This window comes from Pseudophryne corroboree, chromosome 3, assembly GCF_028390025.1.
Source record: "Pseudophryne corroboree isolate aPseCor3 chromosome 3, aPseCor3.hap2, whole genome shotgun sequence".
In the NCBI taxonomy this organism is placed as follows: domain Eukaryota; kingdom Metazoa; phylum Chordata; class Amphibia; order Anura; family Myobatrachidae; genus Pseudophryne; species Pseudophryne corroboree.
The window spans coordinates 370,881,565-370,907,464 of record NC_086446.1 but is presented as its reverse complement, the minus strand read 5'-3'; the positions used below and the strand labels follow the sequence as shown (position 1 = coordinate 370,907,464).

Below are 25,900 nucleotides of genomic sequence, written 5' to 3'. Positions count from 1 at the left end.
ATGCCTGGCTAGGTACCATCACCCTTTTTTTCCCAACCTAGGGCAGCCAGACCCTAACTGTTTTGGGGGACCCCATGTACCCCTTGAAAGGTTTCTCATTCCTATATGGCTGCGATTGCTCTGAAAGGCGTGTTTTTCCTGTCAGTGCTTGCACAGCGGCCGCAGTGCGCATTCTATCATGATGCAATCGCATCCCAGAAGGATGCTATTGTGTCATGACTGACAGGGGACAGGCGTCTTGGGGGCGGCAACGCATCGTTGGGGCGGAGGAAAGCAAGAAACGCACGTGTGTCATGGCCGTATTCGGGGTGGCCCGGTGACATCGCCTGCGTTTCCTGCATTTGAAAACATGGCTCCAGACAGCCTGCATGAGCAGCCATACTGCGTAGCCATGGGTCTACCTCTATTCGATGTAATCGCAACTGAACTGTGATGTGGGGCGGAGTCACACATGCTAAATGGCCTTGCCCTGTGCTAGGCGTCCCCCAGCATGTGATTTTAGTGGTCAAAGATTTTGCTTCAATGCTAAGAAATACAGGCAGGTACTTATCCATCATGCAATACCATCAAGGAGTAGCCTGATTGGGCTCATTGTTCTGCTGCATAATAAATTTGGAGCCAAACATACAGCCAATGTCATTAAAAAATCTTCAGCATAAAGAAGGATTCCTGGAAGTGACGCTATGGCCCCCACACAGCCCTGATTTCAACATCAAGTCTGTCTGGGATTACATGAAGAGACAGAAGGATTTGAGCAAGCCTACATCCACAGAAGATCTGTGGTTAGTTCTCCAAGATGTTTGGGTACAACTCCCTGCCGAGTTCCTTCAAAACTGTGTGCAAGTGTACCTAGAAGAATTGATGCTGTTTTGAAGGCAAAGGGTGGTCACACCAAATATTGATTTGAGTTAGATTTCTCTTCTGTTGATTCACTTTGCATTTTGCTAATTGATAAAAAAATATAACACTTCTATTTTTGTAAGCATTTTTCAACACCTGCCTAAAGCTTTTGCACAGTACTGTATATTTCTATGTCAATAAATATTTATTACACAAAATGCCATTATAAGACAAATATACCTAAAAGTACAAGGTGGTGTGAGTAGAGTATGCTTATCTTAATTCAGTTGAATAAGTCTTTAGCAGGCAAACAGAACTCCAATGCATTTCATCTGATCTCTCAAACTTCATCAAGCAGCTATATCTAATGTGGGGCATCCCAATATTTATACCCCAATCTATACCCTCATTGAGAGGAGCCTGCTACCACCAAATACAATCTAGAAATGGGACAATCTTCTAAAGAAAACTTTTGTAAATAATATATAATTGCATTTACCTCCAGTATTTGCTCTTGGCTCTGGTCTTGGTTCAGGACGGGGAAGTTGTCCAGAGAGACAAGAATATTCTCTCCTTTCTCAGCTTGCTCCAGAACAGAGTATTTCAGAGAAATGTGGATGGGTCGCAGTTTATCTCGGATATTATCCTTCGTTAAGAAATAATTAAAAATACAAAGGTTAGACATGCACAATATGGCCAGAATAACACAACTGTTGTCAAACAAGTTTAAGAGCAAGTTTATAGTCTGAGTAACCTTGTGCAACTATGTGCAACACAGGGCTGGTATCCTCATTAGCCTCTACATCTTTTGTCTGACTTACTTTTCATACTCAATCCACAGTATGCTGACATATATAGATAAATGGTAACAAATATTGCCTCTACTTGATACTGAAAAATATTTGAGAAAAACACAAAAATAATTAAAATAAGATTTTACTTACCGATAAATCTATTTCTCGTAGTCCGCAGTGGATGCTGGGGACTCCGTCAGGACCATGGGGAATAGCGGCTCCGCAGGAGACAGGGCACAAAAATAAAGCTTTAGGATCAGGTGGTGTGCACTGGCTCCTCCCCCTATGACCCTCCTCCAAGCCTCAGTTAGGATACTGTGCCCGGACGAGCGTACACAATAAGGAAGGATATTGAATCCCGGGTAAGACTCATACCAGCCACACCAATCACACCGTACAACTTGTGATCTGAACCCAGTTAACAGTATGACAAACGTAGGAGCCTCTGAACAGACGGCTCACAACAATAACAACCCGATTTTTTTGTAATAATAACTATGTACAAGTATTGCAGACAATCCGCACTTGGGATGGGCGCCCAGCATCCACTACGGACTACGAGAAATAGATTTATCGGTAAGTAAAATCTTATTTTCTCTGACGTCCTAAGTGGATGCTGGGGACTCCGTCAGGACCATGGGGATTATACCAAAGCTCCCAAACGGGCGGGAGAGTGCGGATGACTCTGCAGCACCGAATGAGAGAACTCCAGGTCCTCTTTAGCCAGGGTATCAAATTTGTAGAATTTTACAAACGTGTTCTCCCCCGACCACGTAGCTGCTCGGCAGAGTTGTAATGCCGAGACCCCCCGGGCAGCCGCCCAGGATGAGCCCACTTTCCTTGTGGAATGGGCCTTGACAGATTTTGGTTGTGGCAAGCCTGCCACAGAATGTGCAAGTTGAATTGTGCTACAAATCCAACGAGCAATCGTCTGCTTAGAAGCAGGAGCACCCAGCTTGTTGGGTGCATACAATATAAACAGCGAGTCAGACTTTCTGACTCCAGCCGTTCTTGAAATATATATTTTCAATGCCCGGACCACGTCCAACAACTTGGAATCCTCCAAATCGTTAGTAGCCGCAGGCACCACAATAGGCTGGTTCAGGTGAAACGCTGACACCACCTTAGGCAGAAAATGAGGACGCGTCCGCAGTTCTGCCCTGTCCGAATGGAAAATCAGATATGGGCTCTTATATGATAAAGCCGCTAATTCTGATACTCTCCTGGCTGAAGCCAGGGCCAGTAGCATGGTTACTTTCCATGTAAGATATTTCAACTCCACCGATTTGAGTGGCTCAAACCAATGGGATTTGAGAAAATCCAAAACTACATTAAGATCCCACGGTGCCACTGGGGGCACAAACGGGGGCTGTATATGTAGTACTCCTTTTACAAAAGTCTGGACTTCAGGAACTGAAGCCAATTCTTTCTGGAAGAAAATCGACAGGGCCGAAATTTGAACCTTAATGGACCCCAATTTGAGGCCCATAGACAATCCTGTTTGCAGGAAATGTAGGAATCGACCCAGTTGAAATTCCTCCGTGGGGGCCTTCCTGGCCTCACACCACGCAACATATTTTCTCCAAATGCGGTGATAATGTTGTGCAGTCACCTCCTTCCTGGCTTTTACCAGTGTAGGAATGACCTCTTCCGGAATGCCTTTTTCCCTTAGAATTCGGCGTTCAACCGCCATGCCGTCAAACGCAGCCGCGGTAAGTCTTGGAATAGACACGGTCCCTGCTGAAGCAGGTCCCGTCTTAGAGGTAGAGGCCACGGATCCTCCGTGAGCATCTCTTGAAGTTCCGGGTACCAAGTTCTTCTTGGCCAATCCGGAGCCACGAGTATCGTTCTTACTCCCCTTTGCCGTATAATTCTCAGTACTTTTGGTATGAGAGGCAGAGGAGGGAACACATACACTGACTGGAACACCCACGGTGTTACCAGAGCGTCCACAGCTATTGCCTGAGGGTCTCTTGACCTGGCGCAATACCTGTCCAGTTTTTTGTTGAGGCGGGACGCCATCATATCCACCTTTGGTTTTTCCCAACGGTTCACAATCATGTGGAAGACTTCTGGATGAAGTCCCCACTCTCCCGGGTGTAGATCGTGTCTGCTGAGGAAGTCTGCTTCCCAGTTGTCCACTCCCGGAATGAACACTGCTGACAGTGCTATCACATGATCTTCCGCCCAGCGAAGAATCCTTGCAGCTTCTGCCATTGCTGTCCTGCTTCTTGTGCCGCCCTGTCTGTTTACGTGGGCGACTGCCGTGATGTTGTCCGACTGGATCAACACCGGCTGACCCTGAAGCAGGGGTTTTGCCAGACTTAGAGCATTGTAAATCGCTCTTAGCTCCAGTATATTTATGTGAAAAGACATCTCCAGGCTTGACCATACTCCCTGGAAGTTTCTTCCCTGTGTGAACGCTCCCCAGCCTCTCAGACTGGCATCCGTGGTCACCAGGACCCAGTCCTGTATGCCGAATCTGCGGCCCTCTAACAGATGAGCACTCTGCAACCACCACAGAAGAGACACCCTTGTCCGTGGTGATAAGGTTATCCGCTGGTGCATCTGCAGATGCGATCCGGACCATTTGTCCAACAGATCCCACTGAAAAGTTCGTGCGTGGAATCTGCCGAATGGAATCGCTTCGTAAGAAGCCACCATCTTTCCCAGGACTCTTGTGCATTGATGCACAGACACTTTTCCTGGTTTTAGGAGGTTCCTGACAAGTTTGGATAACTCCTTGGCTTTCTCCTCCGGAAGAAACACCTTTTTCTGAACCGTGTCCAGAATCATTCCCAGGAACAGCAGACGTGTTGTCGGTGTCAACTGAGATTTTGGAAAATTCAGAATCCACCCGTGTTGTTGCAGCACTAATTGGGTTAGTGCTACTCCGTCCTCCAGCTGTTCTCTGGACCTTGCCCTTATCAGGAGATCGTCCAAGTAAGGGATAATTAATACGCCTCTTCTTCGAAGAAGAATCATCATTTCGGCCATTACCTTGGTAAAGACCCGAGGTGCCGTGGACAATCCAAACGGCAGCGTCTGAAACTGATAATGACAGTTTTGCACCACGAACCTGAGGTACCCTTGATGTGAAGGGCAAATTGGGACATGCAGGTAAGCATCCTTTATGTCCAGGGACACCATAAAGTCCCCTTCTTCCAGATTCGCTATCACTGCTCTGAGTGACTCCATCTTGAATTTGAATTTCTGTATGTACAGGTTCAAAGATTTCAGATTTAGAATAGGTCTTACCGAGCCGTCCGGCTTCGGTACCACAAATAGCGTGGAGTAATACCCTTTTCCTTGTTGTAGGAGGGGTACCTTGACTATCACCTGCTGAGAAAACAGCTTGTGAATGGCTTCCAATACCGTCGCCCTGTCTGAGGGAGACGTTGGCAAAGCAGACTTTAGGAACCGGCGAGGGGGAGACTTCTCGAATTCCAACCTGTAACCCTGAGATACTACCTGCAGGATCCAGGGGTCCACCTGTGAGCAAGCCCACTGTGCGCTGAAATTCTTGAGTCGACCCCCCACCGCTCCTGAGTCCGCTTGTAAAGCCCCAGCGTCATGCTGAGGGCTTTGCAGAACCCTCGGAGGGCTTCTGTTCCTGGGCAGGGGCTGCTTGCTGTCCTCTCTTACCCCTTCCTCTGCCCCGGGGCAGATATGACTGTCCTTTTGCCCGCTTGTTCTTATAGGACCGAAAGGACTGCGGCTGAAAAGACGGTGTCTTTTTCTGTTGGGAGGGGGTCTGAGGTAAAAAGGTGGATTTTCCGGCAGTTGCCGTGGCCACCAGATCCGATAGACCGACGCCAAATAATTCCTCCCCTTTATACGGCAATACTTCCATATGTCGTTTAGAATCCGCATCACCTGACCACTGTCGCGTCCATAAACTTCTTCTGGCAGATATGGACATCGCATTTACTCTCGATGCCAGAGTGCAAATATCCCTCTGAGCATCTCGCATATAAAGAAAAGCATCCTTTAATTGCTCTATAGTCAATAAAATACTGTCCCTATCCAGGGTATCAATATTTTCAGTCAGGGAATCCGACCAGACCACCCCAGCACTGCACATCCAGGCTGAGGCGATGGCTGGTCGCAGTATAACACCAGTATGTGTGTATATACTTTTTAGGGTAGTTTCCAGCCTCCTATCAGCTGGATCCTTGAGGGCGGCCGTATCAGGAGACGGTAACGCCACTTGTTTTGATAAGCGTGTGAGCGCCTTATCCACCCTAGGGGGTGTTTCCCAGCGCGCCCTAACCTCTGGCGGGAAAGGGTATAATGCCAATAACTTTTTTGAAATTAGCACTTTTCTATCTGGGTTAACCCACGCTTCATCACATACATCATTCAATTCCTCTGATTCAGGAAAAACTACAGGTAGTTTTTTCACCCCCCACATAATACCCCTTTTTGTGGTACTTGCAGTATCAGAGATATGCAAAGCCTCCTTCATTGCCGTGATCATATAACGTGTGGCCCTACTTGAAAATACGTTTGTTTCTTCACCGTCGACACTAGATTCAGTGTCCGTGTCTGGGTCTGTGTCGACCGACTGAGGTAAAGGGCGTTTTACAGCCCCTGACGGTGTCTGAGACGCCTGGGCAGGTACCAACTGGTTTTCCGGCCGTCTCATGTCGTCAACTGATTTTTGTAATGTGCTGACATTATCACGTAATTCCATAAACAAAGCCATCCATTCCGGTGTCGACTCCCTGGGGGGTGACATCACCATTATCGGCAATTGCTCTGCCTCCACACCAACATCGTCCTCATACATGTCGACACACACGTACCGACACACAGCAGACACACAGGGAATGCTCTTATCGAAGACAGGACCCCACTAGCCCTTTGGGGAGACAGAGGGAGAGTTTGCCAGCACACACCCAAGCGCTATAATATATATGGGAACAACCTTATATAAGTGTTGTATCCTTATAGCAGCTTAAATATATAAAATATCGCCAAAAAAAGTGCCCCCCCTCTCTGTTTTACCCTGTTTCTGTAGTGCAGTGCAGGGGAGAGTCCTGGGAGCCTTCCTCACAGCGGAGCTGAGCAGGAAAATGGCGCTGTGTGCTGAGGAGAATAAGCCCCGCCCCCTATTCCGGCGGGCTTTTCTCCCAGAGTTTGAGATATCTGGCATGGGTTTAATACATCCATATAGCCTCAAGGGCTATATGTGATGTATTTTTTAGCCATAAAAGGTATTATACATTGCTGCCCAGGGCGCCCCCAGCAGCGCCCTGCACCCTCCGTGACCTATGGTGTGAAGTGTGTGACAACAATGGCGCACAGCTGCAGTGCTGTGCGCTACCTTCATGAAGACTGAAAAGCCTTCTGCCGCCGGTTTCTGGACCTTCAATCTTCAGCATCTGCAAGGGGGGTCGGCGGCGCGGCTCCGGGACGAACCCCAGGGTGAGACCTGTGTTCCGACTCCCTCTGGAGCTAATGGTGTCCAGTAGCCTAAGAAGCCAATCCATCCTGCACGCAGGTGAGTTGAACTTCTCTCCCCTAAGTCCCTCGATGCAGTGAGCCTGTTGCCAGCAGGACTCACTGAACATAAAAAACCTAAAAACTTTTTCTAAGCAGCTCCTTAAGAGAGCCACCTAGATTGCACCCTGCTCGGACGGGCACAAAAACCTAACTGAGGCTTGGAGGAGGGTCATAGGGGGAGGAGCCAGTGCACACCACCTGATCCTAAAGCTTTATTTTTGTGCCCTGTCTCCTGCGGAGCCGCTATTCCCCATGGTCCTGACGGAGTCCCCAGCATCCACTTAGGACGTCAGAGAAATAAAAGGAAAGCGTGGGTCACGCTCACAAGATGACACCACACCCCCAAAGATAAAGATGAATCCACAATGCCATATGCTCCAGTAATACTACTAGACAGATACTTGGTGTATGGACTTGCCCCTCCTTTCAGTCCAAACTTGTCCTCAATGACTGAGCAAGCTCTAGTGAAAACTGTCACAAAGGAGGGGTCAGAAAATCTCTGCTCTTGCCTATTTTCCTCTAACGCCTTACTACATGCATATATAAACTCTGCACTTTCTCATTTAAGTAAATGTGAAAAGAGTCAGCAAATTGGAGACATAGGGTAGAATGTATCATTAGGCGTTATGGGGTAAAGTGGTATCAGTGCATGTTATGTACGCTGACACCGCTTCTCCCCACGTATGAATGTGGTGATGTGTGACAAATGCCGGGAGCGCTATGGTGCCTCTGTCATTATTGGCACTGATGTACCACTCAATATAAGGATGGTCAGTGGCACTGATACATTCTGCCGTTGCAGGGACCTGCTTTGCCGTGTTAAATGGGTGAAGAAGGTCCTGCCAAATAACAGCAGAATGGACAATGATAATACATCTCCCCCATAAACACCTGTAAAAGTTCAGTCTTCCATGAAGTGAAGTGTTTTGCAAGACTCGCAACTACAGGACACTGGGCCTGATTTAGATGTCGACGCAAATATAGCTGTGTGTTTGTATGCAGCAGCTGTGCAAAAATATGCAAAAGCCTCAGGAGGCATCTTTTGTAAAAAGACGCCCAATGCCGGCTTCTCTGATCAGTTGCCCGCGTGCTAAATTAGTCGGATTAGTATTGCAACTATCGGTTGCAGCATCAGACCTCTGGTAACCCTCAGGTTACTCAGGATGTCCAGCAAAACTACGCTGCTGGGGCCAGTGAAGCTGCATCTGAGGACACAGCCACTGGCTTTGGCACTCCCTGAAAACGGGGCTGACACATACTGGTTTTCTGGAACTTACCTTTTTTATACCACAAGGATCTCCACTCATTAAAAGGCACATTGGTTAAAAGAGTTGTGATAAGAGCGCTTGCCCAACACTGTGATTTAAAAACTGCTGCATTATACAGTACAGCAATGATCACTCACAGTGGTCATAACATTTTATATCTTTAAGAATGTCTCCAGCTTTGTCTCCCTTAAATGAACATCTGTTTTCTCTGATACACAAACACGTATTTGAGAAAGGCATTAGGTTCCATCTCATTTACAAAACTACCCTATCTGATTGCCAGCAATGAGCAAAGAGTCATTTCCTCACTAACAATCCTTGAATAATGCCTATACCAGAAATTTACACTCAAGGAACAGTATAGAGTGCTTGTGTGAATGTTAATAAATGCTGTGTTAATAGAACAATATTTTTAACATTACAAGGAAAATATGATAAAGTAACTTGCGCCCTAGCTGCAGCTTGGTACCAACTCACAAGTGCACAAATTCTTGAACAACATATACAACAGAGAAGAGTGGTGCACAAGCACTGCTAGTATAAATCTACAAGTATAGTATAAATATACAAGTATATTTATACTAGCAGTGCTTGTGCACCACTCTTCTCTGTTGTAAATATTTGTTACATTATTACTGTTGCTTCATTTTAAGGGTGTCACAAGTTTAATTTAGAGTATATGAAGAAACAAGTGTCCACCCCTTATGGATCACTTTCTGAAACAAGAAAACCTGAAAACACCTTACTCAGGTATCTGCTCTCTTATAGGCACTGGATGAAAACCTCACACAGTAATAACTTCATGACATTTTTTCCAGCCATAAATGTCCTCCTCTGGAAAGCATCAGACCTTAGTGTCCAAAGGTCTAAAAAGGTATATCTCATCTTGAAATAATTACCCTCTACATAGCAATACTCAAGGAAATCCAATAGATGGCAGATAATGGGACCACTTCCTCTTATACCTCCAAATCTATAATAAAAGTAAAATACTGGGCACAAAACACCATTTATGATGGAAGTTAGCAGGCAGAAAGACATTATATCTCACTTGGAAATGTGTAAAGCCCAAACAAACACAGAAACATATCTTTCCACTTTTTTCTAAATCTAATACAGAAACATATTCTATTCAGTACTGATACAATTATGCCCACTCAGAAATTTAAGTACAGCACCCTTATTGCATAAGGAAACTTTAATGTGGTTTTGGGTGGCACTATAGACAGATCAACAAACCACATTACTGCTGAATAAACTCAATAAACAATTCTCCATATGTAATTTATGGAAATTACTTAAATTAATCCAACAACAAACAAATCTCCAGAGACAAATCCAAGAAGCTTTTAAAATGTTTTATTAAAATTGTAAAAGACTAGCTGAGGGACCCACTGAACGATGTTCATGTTCTCAGACTAAACTAAACTGGCAGATAACAAGACACTAAAGGGCCCCATACACTAGAACGATAATGCCCGATTTCATCCAATCTCGGGCATTCGGGCTGATATATCGGGTGAAATCGGGCATTTTGGATGTGTTTCAGATCCGATGCGCTCCCGTGAGGGTCGGATCGGCTCCCCTAGATCGTTAGTGCTGCACTCGTGATATGTTGGTTCCCGCAGGCATGGCTGGGATCTCATAAGATATATTGCATGCAAAATGTACCAAATCGTATGGAATCGTATGGAACCACTCCCGGGAAGCTCCCAGGAGAGTTCAAGGGAAATCACCACCGACTTCAGCCTCAGACATATCGCTGTAGTGTATGGGGCCCTTTAGACCAGATTGCTGTCTGAGACAATAATATAAACCCAAACACCGGAATCCACATATAGTACCTATAATTACTTACCTCCAAAATGAGATTCTTATCGCCTTTATTATTCAGTTAATACCTAGACCTATAATTTAGACACCCCATAATCCACTTTTTGGGGACTGACAAGAAACAAGAACATAAAAGAAAAAAATGCCTAATCCCAAAATTAAGCTATCAAGGAAAGGCGTCTCTACAAACCTTCGCAAATCACAAGGTTTAGATAGGAATGCCGAGTACACCACCATAATATTAGGAATTTAATACCTACCAGTAATTCCTTTTCACCTAGTCCATAGTGGTTACTGGGGTCTTGTACTTTAGTACCATGAGGTATAGATCAGGTCCACTGGAGCCTGGCACTTTATAAACTTTTAGTGTGTGTGTATGTGTGTGCTGGCTCCTCCCCTCTATGCCCCTCCTACAGTACTCAGTATAGGAAAACTGTGCCCAAGGAGACGGACATAATATAAGAGAAGAAACATTACAACAGCGATGAGGCAACAAGCCAACACACAACCATAAACGAAAGGAGGGCGCTAACCAGAACAGAGGATAGCAACACCAACCCAACCTGGATAGCACAGCTATCCCAACAACATAATGAGACCGCAACGCCGGTCCAACCAAATACTTACACAGGTAAGCAGGAACGAAGCACTGAGGTTGGCGCCCAGTATTCACTACGGACTAGGAGAAAAGGAATTACCGGTAGGTATTAAATTCCTATTTTCTCTTACGTCCTAGTGGATACTGGGGTCTTGTACTTTAGTACCATGGGGAAGTCCCAAAGCTCCCAAACGGGTGGGAGAGTGCTGAGACCCCTGTTAAACCGCCTGACCAAACTGAAGGTCATCTCTGGCCAGGGTATCAAACCGATAGAATTTTACAAACATGTTCTTACCAGACCAAGTAGCAGCTAGGCACAACTGTAGGGCCGATACTCCCTGGGCAGCCGCCCAGGAAGAGCCCACCGACCTTGTCAAGTGGGCCTGAATAGACGTCGGCAAGGGCAGAGCCACCGAAGTATATGCCTGTTGTATGGTTAACCGGAGCCAGCAAGCAACAGATTGCTTAGAAGCCAGCCGACCAACCTTGGAGGCATCATACAGGACAAACAGAGTCAGATTTCCGATGATGAGTCGACCTTTTGACATAAATCTTCAGGGCCCTGACCACATCCAGGGACTCAGGACTAATGGAAGCGTCAGACAACACTGGAACCACAGTAGGTTGATTCACATGAAAGGCTGACACCACTTTTGTCAAGAACTGAGGATGGGTCCTAAGTTCCACTCTGTCTTCATGAAATATCAAATAAGGGCTCTTACAGGATAAGGCCTCCAATTCAGACACCCGTCTGGCAGACGCCAAATGCCAATAACATCACCGTCTTCCAGGGGAGAAATTTTAACTCCACCCTATGTAAGGGTTCAAACCAGTCCGATTGAAGAAAGGACAGAACCACATTGAAGTCCACAGGCCGTGGGAGGTACAAAGGGCGGTTGCAAATGAAGAACTCCCTTCAAGAAAGTTTGTACTTCAGGCAACACGGCAAGTTGTTCTGGAAGAAAATACAGAGCACAGAAATCTGAACTTTGATGGAGCCTACCGTAGACCCATATCCACTCCCGCTTATAGGAAAAGTAGAAAACGACCAATTCTAAATTCCACGGGAGAAACCTTTCTACCCTCACACCAGGAAACATAGTTTTTCCAGATACGATGGTAATGTTTCAATGTAACCATCTTCCTGGCCTGGACCATGGTGGAAATAACCCTGGAGGGAAGACCTTTCCTAGCTAGAATTTCCCTCTCAACTTCTAAGCCACAAACATAGCAGCTGTAACTCTGGATAGACGAACGGACCGTGTTGAAGATCTTCTCGGAGCGGTAGAGGCCAGGGATCCGCCAGAGCCATGGTTAGGAGGTCCGTGTATCACGCCCGTTGTGGCCAGTCCCGGGCAATTAGAATGGCCTGAACGCTTTCCCTTCTTAGTCTGTTTAGAACCCTTGGGATTAGTTGTCCACATGGTGCACTAATTGGGGTTCCCCGTCACTTTACGAAGTAAACAACACCAAAAAAAGTCCAAAAACTCATGTCGACTTTTTCACCTGTCAACCTAGTACATGTCGTCCTAATGACTGTGTCGACCTAATGACCGTGTCGACCTTCAGTGGTCGACCTAATGACTGTCGACCTAAGTTGAGTCGACCCAACGACCCATACCCACACTGACTACTGGTGCATTTTAAGTATGTGGACACCTGAGTCGCTAATCTGAGTAAAAAGGTAAAATACTTAGGGGCATATGTACTAAGCCTTGGACAGTGATAAAGTGGACAAAGATAAAATACCAGCCAATCAGCTCCTGTCATTTGTCAAACACAGCCTGTAACATGGCAGTTAGGAGCTGATTAGCTGGTACTTTAACACTTTCCACTTTATCACTCTCCAAGGCTTAGTACATCTCCGCCAGAGTTTTGATACGAGTGACCACATCATGCCTCACACCACGTATCATTATGCTCTACCTGCAACTTTATACCAATTCCACTGCAACAACCTAGTGTGCCTGGTGCGCTGAGAGCCTCTGCACGTGGCTACGATGCAAGTAAGATGCTAAATTTTAGAAGAAATATGTACAAATATAGGAAATGCTACCAGTGGCAAAGTGTAAAGCATTTTATGCCATAGGGCGCCAAAACACTGGGTGAATGTGGACACATATGTAGGTGTAGGTGGCACAAGGGTGTTCATTGACCTATTTTCCTGGTAGCTATTCTCCTAGGACACAAATGAAAATCTAGAAACCGTTTGGAAATACTACCTGGAATATAGAGAGACTACTGACAATGTCTTTATACTTTTATAGGAAAGTACCAAAAAAAGGTCACAAATAATGTCTATTTCATAGACTGTGCCCACATGGCCACTTATCTCTCCTGTCAGTAAAAAATGAAATATAGTGTCCCTGTACACACTGCACAGATTTACATACTGCACGCCAGAACTGTCAGAAGACCTGTTGGTAGATCGGTCATCAGCACGTACACACTGCAAAACCATGACCAGATTTATTGCATGTTATGAACTTCCTAGCAGCTGTGATCATTAAATCAGACTCATTTATCTGAGCTAAATTATACAATCCTCTGTCAGATCCTCAATTACTCTGATGATAGAGAATTGTACAGTGTATTTTTCAATCTCATTACCAGCAAACTAATGTCCATAGGGAAACATGTTTCAGTAGTAGATTCAAGTGAACTACGCGTTTATTCAGTTATTCAGAAGTGAGTTATGTACTTCCGCATGCTACATCCCGTATGAAAAGGCACACTGGAGATTACAGAAACCACCTCTGTCTACAAGTTACTACCCGTCTATAATGCTGTACGTCAATGCAAACACTACTTGTGGCTTACTGTATGTGTTTGCCATAGCAACAACTACTCTACCATATTATACCTAGAATAACGTAACAACCATAGTGTTACAAAATAAACAGTAGCAGCATTAAATCCTGCAAATGTAGCAATCGCAAAGATAACTACTGTTAAGATTTAGCTGATCACCCATGCATGATAATTGTGCAGATCAGCTGACCAATTGACTAGTTTGTACAATTATTGTTCATTGTGTGGTCCTGAAAGACAATCGTTCAATCTGAAATTAGCTCATAGAAGGTATAGATCGTCTGAATCCGCCTGACCACCCTTCAGCCAACTTCAGTTTTTTTGTGTAGTGTATGGAGATGCTCCGATTATTGATCTGTCGCTAATCCTCTGTCCATCCACCGGGTCGCCTGCACTGACTGTGCAGTGTATGGCCAGCTTTACCTGGATTCGCTATGATTTCCTGATGGATGGGATCCCGTCGGTCAGGAGACCGATGCCGGAATCCCGACAGTCAGAATACCGACAGCGGCGCATCGAATCCCCTCGCGGGCTCACCACACTATTATATTCCCGACCGTCGGGAAATTAACTGCGACCCCTTTACACAAGATCAGTGTGGGCTGCTTCAGTGTGTAATGATAGTGTGGGCTGCTTCAGTGAGCTATCTGTAGCAATGATACATTGTACAGTGATCAGTACTGGATATGCTCCTGAAGCCCCACTGACCTATTATGAGCAGTATATAACTGGTAAACAGACCACATTCCTGCCAACAAGTGACATATCCAGCTTAGAAATTGTAATAAAATTGAGACAGCCACAGAGCATATCTCCACACTGACTGCACAGTATACAGTTTGTTATAAATAATGGGATAGTAGCTACTAAGGGGTAGATCCAGTTAGCTGTGGGTTGTTCCCTGCCGTCTGTACTCCCGGGTAAAGCTTCAAAGGTTGCGAGGAGAAATAAACGTTGCTATAACATTTCTGATACCACCTGTCCCAATCGCAACAGCGCCTTTGTGGGTACATTCTGTGTAACGCATGCGCCATTGATATTTTCAGAATTCTTTTGCACATGAGACTTTGCAAAAGATTACCCAACTATGCACATAGCAGCATTGCGTGCAGATTGCAATCAGTCCCCATACCCAGAGTACAGATAGTGCAGATCAGCCCACAGCTAAACAATTCTGCCCCTAAGAAGATCATTGAGAAACCCATGTAGAGACCAAGTAGCTGCCATCATGGCCTGCTCCTCTCTGACCTCTGCTGAGTGCAGTACTCATAGAATAACAAGATGTCGCTAGAGGCAGGCAGCTTAACAACGTGTGTGCAGAAAACACTGCACGGCATTCGAAGGGCCTCAGAAATGAAATTCTGCTTTGAGGATAAGACTTGTACATATCTAGCACTAGTGACTTCTTAGGACTGGAGGAGTGGGACAGGAGTCTGTGTAAATGGAGGCCAAGTACAGTAAGGTCGTGTTCATGTAAATGTGCCACATGCAGCAGTACAGTAACACACATAGATGGCATACGCTGATGATGACTTGGCATTAAATCAAGCAGATAATAGTGACATGGAGCTGGGCACCACTTGAGATGCGGATGTCTCTGTATATTGGTGGAAATAAAAGTATTTTTGAGTGCTGGTTGTACAGTATTTGCCAGTTTACACCCATTTTGTTTGCAAATCTGCATCAGCACCACAGATTCCAAAGACGCACGTCGGTCTATCTGATGTGCAACTACAATATTGGTAAGTTACTTACCAGTAAAAACAGCTGATGGTTCTGGCATTTGGTCTCTGGCATTGAGAAGTAGCCCTTGTATACACCTGAAGGAGCCCCCAGAAATCGCACTCGGGAGGGCCGTCTGTCAAAGTCAGCATCCACAGTGTACTGCAGTGCTGTGGAGGAGCAGAAGACACAGAGGAACACTTAGAAAACAATGACGGCTACTCGGAAAGCTGCAACTGCTATTTTCTCTCATTCTTAGGAAAAAAATCCATTTTGGTATACATTTTCTACAAGCATTACTTTGATTCATACAAACAAAATGTTAAATACCTAGTGTTACATGTAGTTCTAACTTTTAATGAACTTTAATGATATAACGCAATATTTCCGCTTTCCAGGAGGTGGCGATACTCTGGTCTGTGGGGGTCATTCCGAGTTGATCGCTTGCTAGCAACTTTTTGCAGCGCTGCGATCAGGTTAAAACTTTGCAAAACTGCGCATGCAACGCATTGCGCACGCGCGTCCTACGGGTGCAAAGAGGATTGTTGCTGTGCGATGGATTTAATGAAGAATCCATTTGCACAGCCGAACGCAATGAGATGGACAGAAAGAGGGCGTTTATGGGTGTCAACTGACCGTTTTCTGGGAGTGTTTGGAAAAACGCAGGCGTGTCCAAGCGTTTGCAGGGCGGGTGTCTGACATCAATTCCAGGACCTAAAAGACTGAAGTGATCGCAGCAGCTGAGTATGTCCAGAGCTACTCAGAAACTGCAACAAACTTTTTTGTGCCGTCGGCTGCAAAAGCGTTCGCACACTTGCAAAGCGAAAATACACTCCCCCATAGGCAGCGACTATCTGATCGCAGCGCTGCAAAAAGTTGATAGTGAGCGATCAACTCGGAATGACTCCCCATAGTGTTCCTTCCAGAAACTTATGTGCAGACGATATTTATATAATAAATAAAAGCACATTATATCTGCCCTCAGCATCTACCACACCCATATCTGTCATCACTAAATAAAATAGAGCATCACAAAGTGTAAAAAGACATAAAAATGCTGTTATAAATAGAAGGCGTTCATTTTTGAAAGATGTTTTGTGATCTTTCTGCCTTTTAGTAAGTGCTGTTTTTATAAATACATGTCTTGGTCTTAATAAAGTGTCAGGGTGGTCATTCCGAGTTGTTCGCTCTGTAATTTTCTTCGCATCGCAGCGATTTTCCGCTAATTGCGCATGCGCAATGTTCGCACTGCGACTGCGCCAAGTAAATTTGCTATGAAGATTGATATTTCACTCACGGCATTACAAGGTTTTTTCTTCGTTCTGGTGATCGTAATGTGATTGACAGGAAGTGGGTGTTTCTGGGCGGAAACTGGCCGTTTTATGGGAGTGTGTGAAAAAACGCTACCGTTTCTGGGAAAAACGCGGGAGTGGCTGGAGAAATGGAGGAGTGTCTGGGCGAACGCTGGGTGTGTTTGTGACGTCAAACCAAGAACGACAAGCACTGAACTGATCGCACTGGAAGAGTAAGTCTCGAGCTACTCAGAAACTGCACAGAGAAGTCTTTTCGCAATATTGCGAATCTTTCGGTCGCAATTTTGATAAGCTAAGATTCACTCCCAGTAGGCGGCGGCTTAGCGTGTGCAATGCTGCTAAAAGCAGCTTGCGAGCGAACAACTCGGAATGACCACCAGGCTAGTACAGGTCCTGCCACCTTATTAACACCAACTGCTATTGGACCACATAAAAAAATACTCCTGCTAAGTGATCTCAGATTATTAATGTCTGTCCTGCTTCCCCATATTTTATTACACTGACCTACTACTAAAGAGGTGCAGCTTGTGTATACTTTGAAGTTTATAAAATCATGTTTGATACTATAATGCTATTAATTTGTTATACTTTTAAAATATTATCTTAAACTATCATCCACTTAAGTTATGCAATATTAATACCCCTACAACGTATAGAAATAGACATATAGAGGCTGATGCGCAGTTGCATGCAAGTCCCTTTTATGGATGGATCATAAGATTAGTAGCATTATGGGGGGAATTAAAATGTTATCGCCCCTGATCTCCCATCTAAAGTGACGGGAGATCGCATGAAACAATATTTAATTGATGTCCCCTATTGCGCTGATCGCGCCCATTAGTGTCGGGTTTAGCCACGTAAAACTAATGGGAGCCATCAGGAAAAGTGGATCACTTTTCACACATTTAAGCTCGCCACCCCCGGCGGGTGTGGGCGGAAATGTAAATGCCGGCAGCCGATCACACACGAACGGAGCTACATTTAATTAGCTCCGTTCAAGCCATCTAGTGACTGCGGTTGGGAATAAGGTTTGAATTCCACCCTATATGTGCTCTGTAGCTGGGCATGTGCAAATATGAGCAACTACAAGAAATTCAGAGTTACGTATAAGCAACTCAGTTACATCTCCACTTGCGGATGAAGGGCATCATCATTATCATGCTATCATGATTGATGATGGACCTATTTTTATGTGGATGATTGGAGCTGTAGTCCTCTCAACCACATTGCTAATCTGGTAATCTGGCCCAAGTGTCGTGGGCATATAGACAGAACTGTGTTCTGTACTTAGTTGTGCATAGTTGTCATATGGGTGCATATTGTAGCTGCATTCAGTTTGGTACATGCAGGGCAACAGCAATTGCCAGAATGCTGCACATACACCCAGGACTGTCATCAGAAGTTGTGGGGCTGCCACGATATGCAGGGCCCCCCTCCTACCCCTCACCTTCCGCATTCCCCTGCAGCCCCACAACTCAATGTTCTGGGAACCTTTTGCTACTCTTGGGACAATGCCACAGAGCACCAGATGGCGCCCCTAGGCACGACTGTGGCGGGTCGGGACCACAGTAACAGCACAGGGAAGGAGTCCGGAGCAGGCAGCCATAGAAAGACAGCACCAGCAGTATTTCAAATTGGGAGCAGGCCACGAGCTCACAGACCGGCAGCCAATCAGGAGCTGCTGCTGCAAATTTTAAATGTTGCTGCCCCTCTACGGCAGCCTGTGGTGCTCTCCACTCTACACCACTGCCATGCAGGCCCCATCGTGGTCACCCCCCTCCCCCGATGGCAGCCCTGCATACACCACCTAGCAATCAGAGTGGTTTGGAACATAACAATCTGATCATATCCATGAGCAAATCGTTATATACAAACGTCCAAGTTCCACAAGTCCATATTTTATTTTTGGCAATACAGATATATTATATATATGGACCTCTTGTATATTTGTCTTATATGCACAATAAGCAGGCAGCACACCACAAACTTGTAAAGAATAAAGCCGCAGCCTTTCAATAAAGGACACAGTTTTATTCTTTACAAGTCTGTGGAGTGCATCCAGGTTATCGTGAATATACAATGGACCAGGTTCTAGAAAGACACACCAGCAAGGATTTGACTATATACCTCTGAGTGCCGGGCTATACCCTCCCTATCACTACTGCTGGACTCTGTAGTGTCAATATGCACTGGAGCCTGTACGAGAGAGCAGCCTCTGCTTAGCAAGTCAGTAGTGTCTAATGCAAGGGTACTGCTGGCTGGTACAAAGGTAATATTGTGTATAGTGTGGTAAAAGAGCTTGCAAATGAGCAATTTTATGCTGCAAATATTAGATTTTCATGCAAAAAAATAAAGCTGCATAGTATCAGCCATCACAACTTTTTAAGTTGTAGAATTGAGAAAATGCACATGAGAAGAGGGTGTGGTCACGTCACACTTGTCCAGTGCACCCTTTCCCTTCCCTTAGAGCAGTGGTTCTCAACTGTAGTCCTTAAGTACCCCCCAACAGGTCATGTTTTCTGTAAATTTTAATCTATTTTGCTGGATCAGTAATCATACCATCTGTTTCCACAGACAGAAATCCTGAAAACACGACCTCTTGTGGGTACTTGAGAACTGGAGTTGAGAACCTCTACCTTAGAGGAGTGGGACATACCTCCCAACCTTGCAGGCAAAGGACAAAGCTCTCCAAATGGGACAGTGAGACAGAGCCTTCCAATCTGTACTGTATTGATTATAGTTGTACTGACACCTAAATCATAACACTTGGGAGGTATGCATTATACTATTTTTAAAACAAATTGTGCTATATTGTTGCTTCACATGTGACAGATCCACTTTGAAAGGTGTGTCAATTAACTCATACACATGCCAATAGAAATCATCTAACAACTTGACTGTCCAAACCCAAATCTACTGAGATATAGATTATACATTGGTTTATGACAGCCAGTAGATCTGCAAATACTACATATTCTAATGGTATTTCTGCAGTACTCATACTTACTGATATTATTCTTGTAGTTGGCATTTCCAGTACTCAGCATGTATGAGAAGCAGAGACGAACATCCATACTATACACAGTAGAGTTCACATCAAGAAACGGTTGTAGGGAAAAAAAACAAAAAGACAAGTAAAATAGTGTAGCCCAAAAAAAGGACATGGTTATGCAGCAATCTAAAATTGCATCTTTGTTGCAAACAAACACTTGGCACTTATGTTTATGGTGGGGAAATATATGTATTTAGGTATATATACGGGTAAGAAACCCCTGCTACATCAGAATATCATTTACAATGCAATTGAGGGTCTAGGCTCTAGAGGGGCAAATCTGGCAGAAGTCGTCGTCCCAGGGTGGCACTCCCATACAATGCCAGGTAACCTATTCCATGAAGTAGGTAATGCTGCATCTTGGCTGACTGCTATAATAATTATCACCATGCAGCCGGGGGGTTCCAGCACCAACAATTAAATGAGTCAATGCCACTCCAACCTGATAACTCTCAAAACATGACTAGATCTAATACTGTTGGACAGTTTACAGAGCCGGCCATAGGCATAGGCAAACTATGCAATTGCCTAGGGCATTTGATATGCCTAGGGGCATCAGCAGCTTCTGCTGGTTAAAATGATATGCGGCATGCCTATATTCTGTGTGTAGCATTTCATATGCAGATACAGCCACAGTCTCACACAGTATATAGGCATGCTGCATATAATTTTAATCAGCAGAAGCTGCTTGTGCATCCTAGCCACATAGCAATGCAAATAAGATGCATTTTCATTAAAAAAAGGTGCCCGACGTTAGCATTGAGGCAAGCTTTATGAGGACACATCAGTATCCAAGCAGAAGCAGAGGTCACAGTGTTAATAGCAGTGTGAATGCTGTGTGCATGTGAGTGGGTTGGTTGTGCAGTAGTGTTCAGAACATGTGTAAGGGGCATTATGTGTGTCATGTAAAAGTGCATTAATAATGTGCAACATATGTGTAAGGGGCACTATGTGTGTCATTATGTGTATAAGGCAGAGGTTCCCAAACTGTGTGCCTCGGCTCCCTGGGGTGCCTCGGGACACTTGCAGGGGTGCCCTGAGTTGGTGGTCCAGGACCAATTCAAATTATTCATGGTCAATATAATAGGCAAAACCAGTGCTGGTGGCTGCCAGTCATAAAATATGTGGTCAAACAGAAGCAAATCTTGTCCCTTACCATATATAATATGATATATAAATGCGATCTACTTAATGTAATATTTCTTTCTAAATTTCTCAATAAGACATTTTTGGCCTAGGGGTGCCGTGAAAATTCTGATATTCTAGGGCGCCGTGATTCAAAAAAGTTTGGAATCCACAGGTATAAGGGCATTAATAATGTGCGGCATATGTGTAACAGGGTATTACTGTATGTGTCATTATGTGTAAAGGGGCACTAATAATGTGCAGCAAATGTGTAGGTGGCACTATGTGTGTCATTATGTGTATAAGGGCATTAATAATGTGTGGCATATGTGTAAGGGACATTATGTGTAAAAGGGCATTAATAAAGGTTGTCATAATGTGTAAGGCGCATTATGTTTATAAGGACATTAATAAGGTGTCTCATATGTGTAAGGGGCATTACTGTGTGGAATTATGTGTATAAATGCATTACTAATGTGTGGCATTATGTGTATAAGGTGCTCTACTATGTGGCGTTGCGTATAGAAAGGGCACTACTGTGTGGTCTAATGTGAATAAAGAGCAATAGTGTGTAGTGTAATGTGAATAAGGAGCAATTCAGTGTGATGTAATGTGAATAAGGGGCTCTGCTGTGCGGAGTAACGTTTATAAGGTAAAGTGATACTACTGTGGGATGTAATATGAATTATGGACACTATTGCATGATCAAATGTGAATAAAGTTGCAGTACTGTGTGGCGTAATTGAAATTGGGGTTACTATTGTGTGGCCATGCCCCTTGCCAGCAAAAACACACCCCTTTTTGGGCTGTGCGCCAAATGTGCGAGCTGTTCCTAGTTAAAGTATAGGGGGTACAAACACCAACATAAGGACTGCTATGGGTGAGGGGTGATGGTGCTGGGAAAGAGGTGCAAGGTCAGAGGCGGAACCAGCGGTGGTGCTAGGGGGCACCAGCCAAAATCTTGCCTAGGGCATCATATTGGTTAGGGCCGGCTCTGACAGTTTAGATTGTATTTATGGACATATTCTGCAGGACTTTCGTGCAATAGCCACAGAACTTTTGTATATCAAAAATGTGAAGTGTTCTATAAGAAAATCTAACCCAATTTTGTTTAATGCCAATAATGTTGCATGGGACTCACCTCTATTCTCCTTCTACTATTCAGTATATGCATACTAGATATTATATTCAAAATTGTGGTTTAGCCTTTTTCCCTTGCCCCCTCTCCCTGGTTATACGCTATCCCCAGTGCCCTCCTTTTATTTACTAATGCAGTGGTTCCCAAACATTTTTGAATAACGGCACCGTAGAGTATCAGAATTATTTTTACAGCACCCCTAGAACAAAAGTTTCTGATTGAGAAATTTATTTAAAAAATAAATAATTACATTAAATATACAGGTTGAGTATCCCATATCCAAATATTCCGAAATACGGAATATTCCGAAATACGGACTTTTTTGAGTGAGAGTGAAATAGTGAAACCTTTGTTTTTTGATGGCTCAATGTACACAAACTTTGTTTAATACACAAAGTTATTAAAAATATTGTATTAAATGACCTTTAGGCTGTGTGTATAAGGTGTATATGAAACATAAATTAATTGTGTGAATGTAGGCACACTTTGTTTAATGCACAAAGTTATAAAAAATATTGGCTAAAATGACCTTCAGGCTGTGTGTATAAGGTGTATATGTAACAAATGCATTCTGTGCTTAGTCTTAGGTCCCATCAACATGATATCTCATTATGGTATGCAATTATTCCAAAATACGGAAAAATCCGATATCCAAAATACCTCTGGTCCCAAGCATTTTGGATAAGGGATACTCAACCTGTATTGTTTTTAGATGTCATCATCAATTGTGTGATGAGGGACAAGATTCACTTCTGTTTGTCCACATATTTTAGGATTGGCAGCCATCAGCACTGGTTTGACTATTACACTGACCATAAATAATTTTAATTAATTAGTCCTGGACTACCAATCCAAAGCACCGCTTCAAGTCTCCCGCGGCACCCAAGGTGCCATGGCACACAGTCAGGGAACCACTGTACTAGGGTGTACCATGTTTGATACTTGTTAAATGAACTTGTACTGTAACATTTTTTACTTAAAAATTTAGAAAGGAAAAAACAACAACAACAACAACAAAAAAAATCGAACAGAGTAATGTCATATGCTGCAGAGAGAAGAAGGAATGTTGGGCCAGGATTAGTTCTTGCTGAAACCACAGAGGACATTTGCTTAAATGGTAAGCTCACAAGGTGTATACTGAATCTCAAATTGCTTTGGTTCCAGTTGGACAAAAAACATTATTGGTAACTATATCTAATAATTGGACATTTGTTCCTCTTAATCAGTAAAATGTCATTAATATTTGTATTTATTAATTCAAGATACTATACAAGTGAATAATAGATTTTTGTTTTAACTGTGATGCTGTAACTGGGCACAACTTTTTTCCCCCTTTTTGTTTGTCTGACACGTTATACAAGATAGTTGGTAAACTTGCCACACCAAGATGTCATTTAGCAGTCTGCTACACAGTACAAAAATACTAGCATACTAGAAGGCGAGTCACAGGTACAAAACAATATATTAAGGTAAGGATAATAGAAAGCTGCTGGGTTTAATTAGTCCAATGCTTCCTCTGATTGGGAACACATTCAGCTCACTGACAAATCTCAGGGATTAATCTCTCAAGAACTGCAGATCAATGAATGCTACTGTCTCAGTGGCAGACAAGTAAGGGCCCAGCAGGGTCAGTTCCTGGCATCCGCCACCTTCAGCACAGAGAACACAGCACAACAAACAAGCTGCCAGCAACTATGTTGGACAGAGTTCCCAGATCCAGTCGGGGAATATACAATACAATGCCTCCACATGCTCTCCATTTTCCATGGTCACTCAGGCTGAGTACGTATAACACGTCCTGAATGACAACAGAAGATGTCAACTACTGGGAGCAAGTGCTGATGTCAGGTTTATGCAGGCCCATGATGGCACTAATGTTGTAACGACAGCGGAGGTGATGGCGTGTGTTGCTGTTACCTCCTCAGTCAGAAGACAGTGGCTAGTGTCAGTACATCAACACTGGTCTGAAGTCACAGGCTGGCCATAACTCCCCCATCACTGACAGGCAGATTGTGAGTCACCATTTGCTCACTACTGCTGTCTTATGACTTTTTAAAACAAAAACAAAACCTAAAAGGTTTGTAAATTACAAAGTAGTAATTAATGTAAGCAGGAGAAATATCCTCTGGAATAAAAGAGAAGATCAGTAAATACAGGGTGATATATGGGGTATCTAATATGGCTCTCACCAGGAGGTAGAAGAACATTTACTGGGATCCACAATAGTTGGGGTTACAGCAAACTCCTTTGAGATATTAATAACAGGGCGAGATCTGTAAAAGAGTAAGAATTACTTTAATGGACAACCTAAAATATAAAGAACCAATCCAATAATCTGCATACCATAGGGGCAGAATAGTGTGGCTTGCCAATGTCTCTCATCTGAGCATGGGGTTTCACTGCTCATGTACCAGAGTCCTGTACGTATGCTCAGAAAAGACCTCCAACCTGCTCTTTTGAGATCAGATTTTGTGTGTGTGTGTGTGTGTATATATGTATATATATATATATATATATATATATATATATATATATATATATACACACACACACACACACACACACACACACACACACACACACACACACACACACACACAGTGCACAGTGCACGGAACCATGCCAACGGTCCACACGTTATGCCCCTAATTTTTTTATACCTTGCCCATATCTATCCAATCACAGCCACTCCCGTGAAATCAAATCCATTTCCAAATAGGCCCCTAAATTGGGACTATTGGGAGCTATGCCTCTATATTATCCCAAATAGATCACCAAGGTATACCTAGTGCCCACATACAGAGGTGACAGGCATTCAGTGAGCTAAAGGAATTATTCCATTTATAAATACATTAGGTTCTAGTGACTTCTATAAGTCTATATAAGTCTATTACTTCTATAAGTAATATTACACTTCATGTCTCTGTGATGTCATTAGTTTCTAGTGAACTGATAGGCTGCACTGTAATAAAATTTGTATCAGCCCAGACAAGTACTGCTTTCACTGCGTGTAGACAACAGGTTCATGTTACTTTAAATAATAAACCTCTCAGACCCACACATTCTGTAGTGTATAAACTATATCGCTGCAGTCACTAAGTACACCAAAGTAAGCAATCACTGATTTCTATGATACCGTTGTACCTGAGCAGAGCAATGCGATCTGCCAAACTGCCCACAAGTAGATCTGGGTAGGAATTTTGATCAATGTCAAGGCCGCCACCCAGTGAGTAACCGAAAGTTGAGAACCCAATCTGGGAGCCATCAATTATCTATAGAGGGTAACACAAGAGTCACTGTCAGGTTTTTGTTTAACAAAGATCAATGTTTTAATCAATGGCAAAGCAGAACTTCTGTTCTATTAACAATTGATAGCGGTAAAATGAGTGCGGGATCTGCTGTGTTACCTGGCTAGGCTTGGACTGCAGGCCACTAGACTTGCTGTGGTAGATATAAACTTTACCCATATCTTCAAAAGGAGCTCCCACCACCAAATCTGTGGAAAAAAATGATATTATACACTGACACCAAAAGTTCTGCACTACCATATGGCAAATATCTCCTTATAGTAATCTAAATACCTGAGTATCTCTGTGTAATTGTCCTTATAACTTACAATAATCTACACAGTCAATCAATACAATGCCCCCTATTACTTAATATAAATTACCACTCCAGTAATCTAAATACCTGAGTATCTCTATGTAATTGTCCTTATAATTTACAATAATCTACACAGTCAATCCATACAATGCCCCCTATTACTTAATATAAATTACCACTCCATATAAGTAACCTCTATACACCTTATCCTATTATCCAGTGTACATTTCCCCATAAGCTCTCATCATACTCTGTCCAACTTCTCTCCATAAATGGTCCTATTACTCCATATAAC

At 43.7% G+C, this 25,900-nt stretch overlaps 1 protein-coding gene across 3 annotated transcripts in view; it reads right to left on the bottom strand.

Moving 5' to 3' along the window:
• The window catches only part of ITGA3 (integrin subunit alpha 3), a 149,867-nt gene that overhangs the window by 43,545 nt on the left and 80,422 nt on the right, over positions 1–25,900 (bottom strand). For all 3 annotated transcript variants that reach the window (XM_063959890.1, XM_063959891.1, XM_063959892.1), the window contains exons 8-13: positions 25,410–25,498; positions 25,147–25,274; positions 24,192–24,275; positions 19,695–19,762; positions 15,408–15,544; positions 1,340–1,486 (exon numbers count right to left, since the gene is read on the bottom strand). In XM_063959890.1, coding sequence (XP_063815960.1) covers positions 1,340–1,486; positions 15,408–15,544; positions 19,695–19,762; positions 24,192–24,275; positions 25,147–25,274; positions 25,410–25,498 — 653 coding nt within the window. The remainder of the gene's footprint in view (positions 1–1,339; positions 1,487–15,407; positions 15,545–19,694; positions 19,763–24,191; positions 24,276–25,146; positions 25,275–25,409; positions 25,499–25,900) is intronic.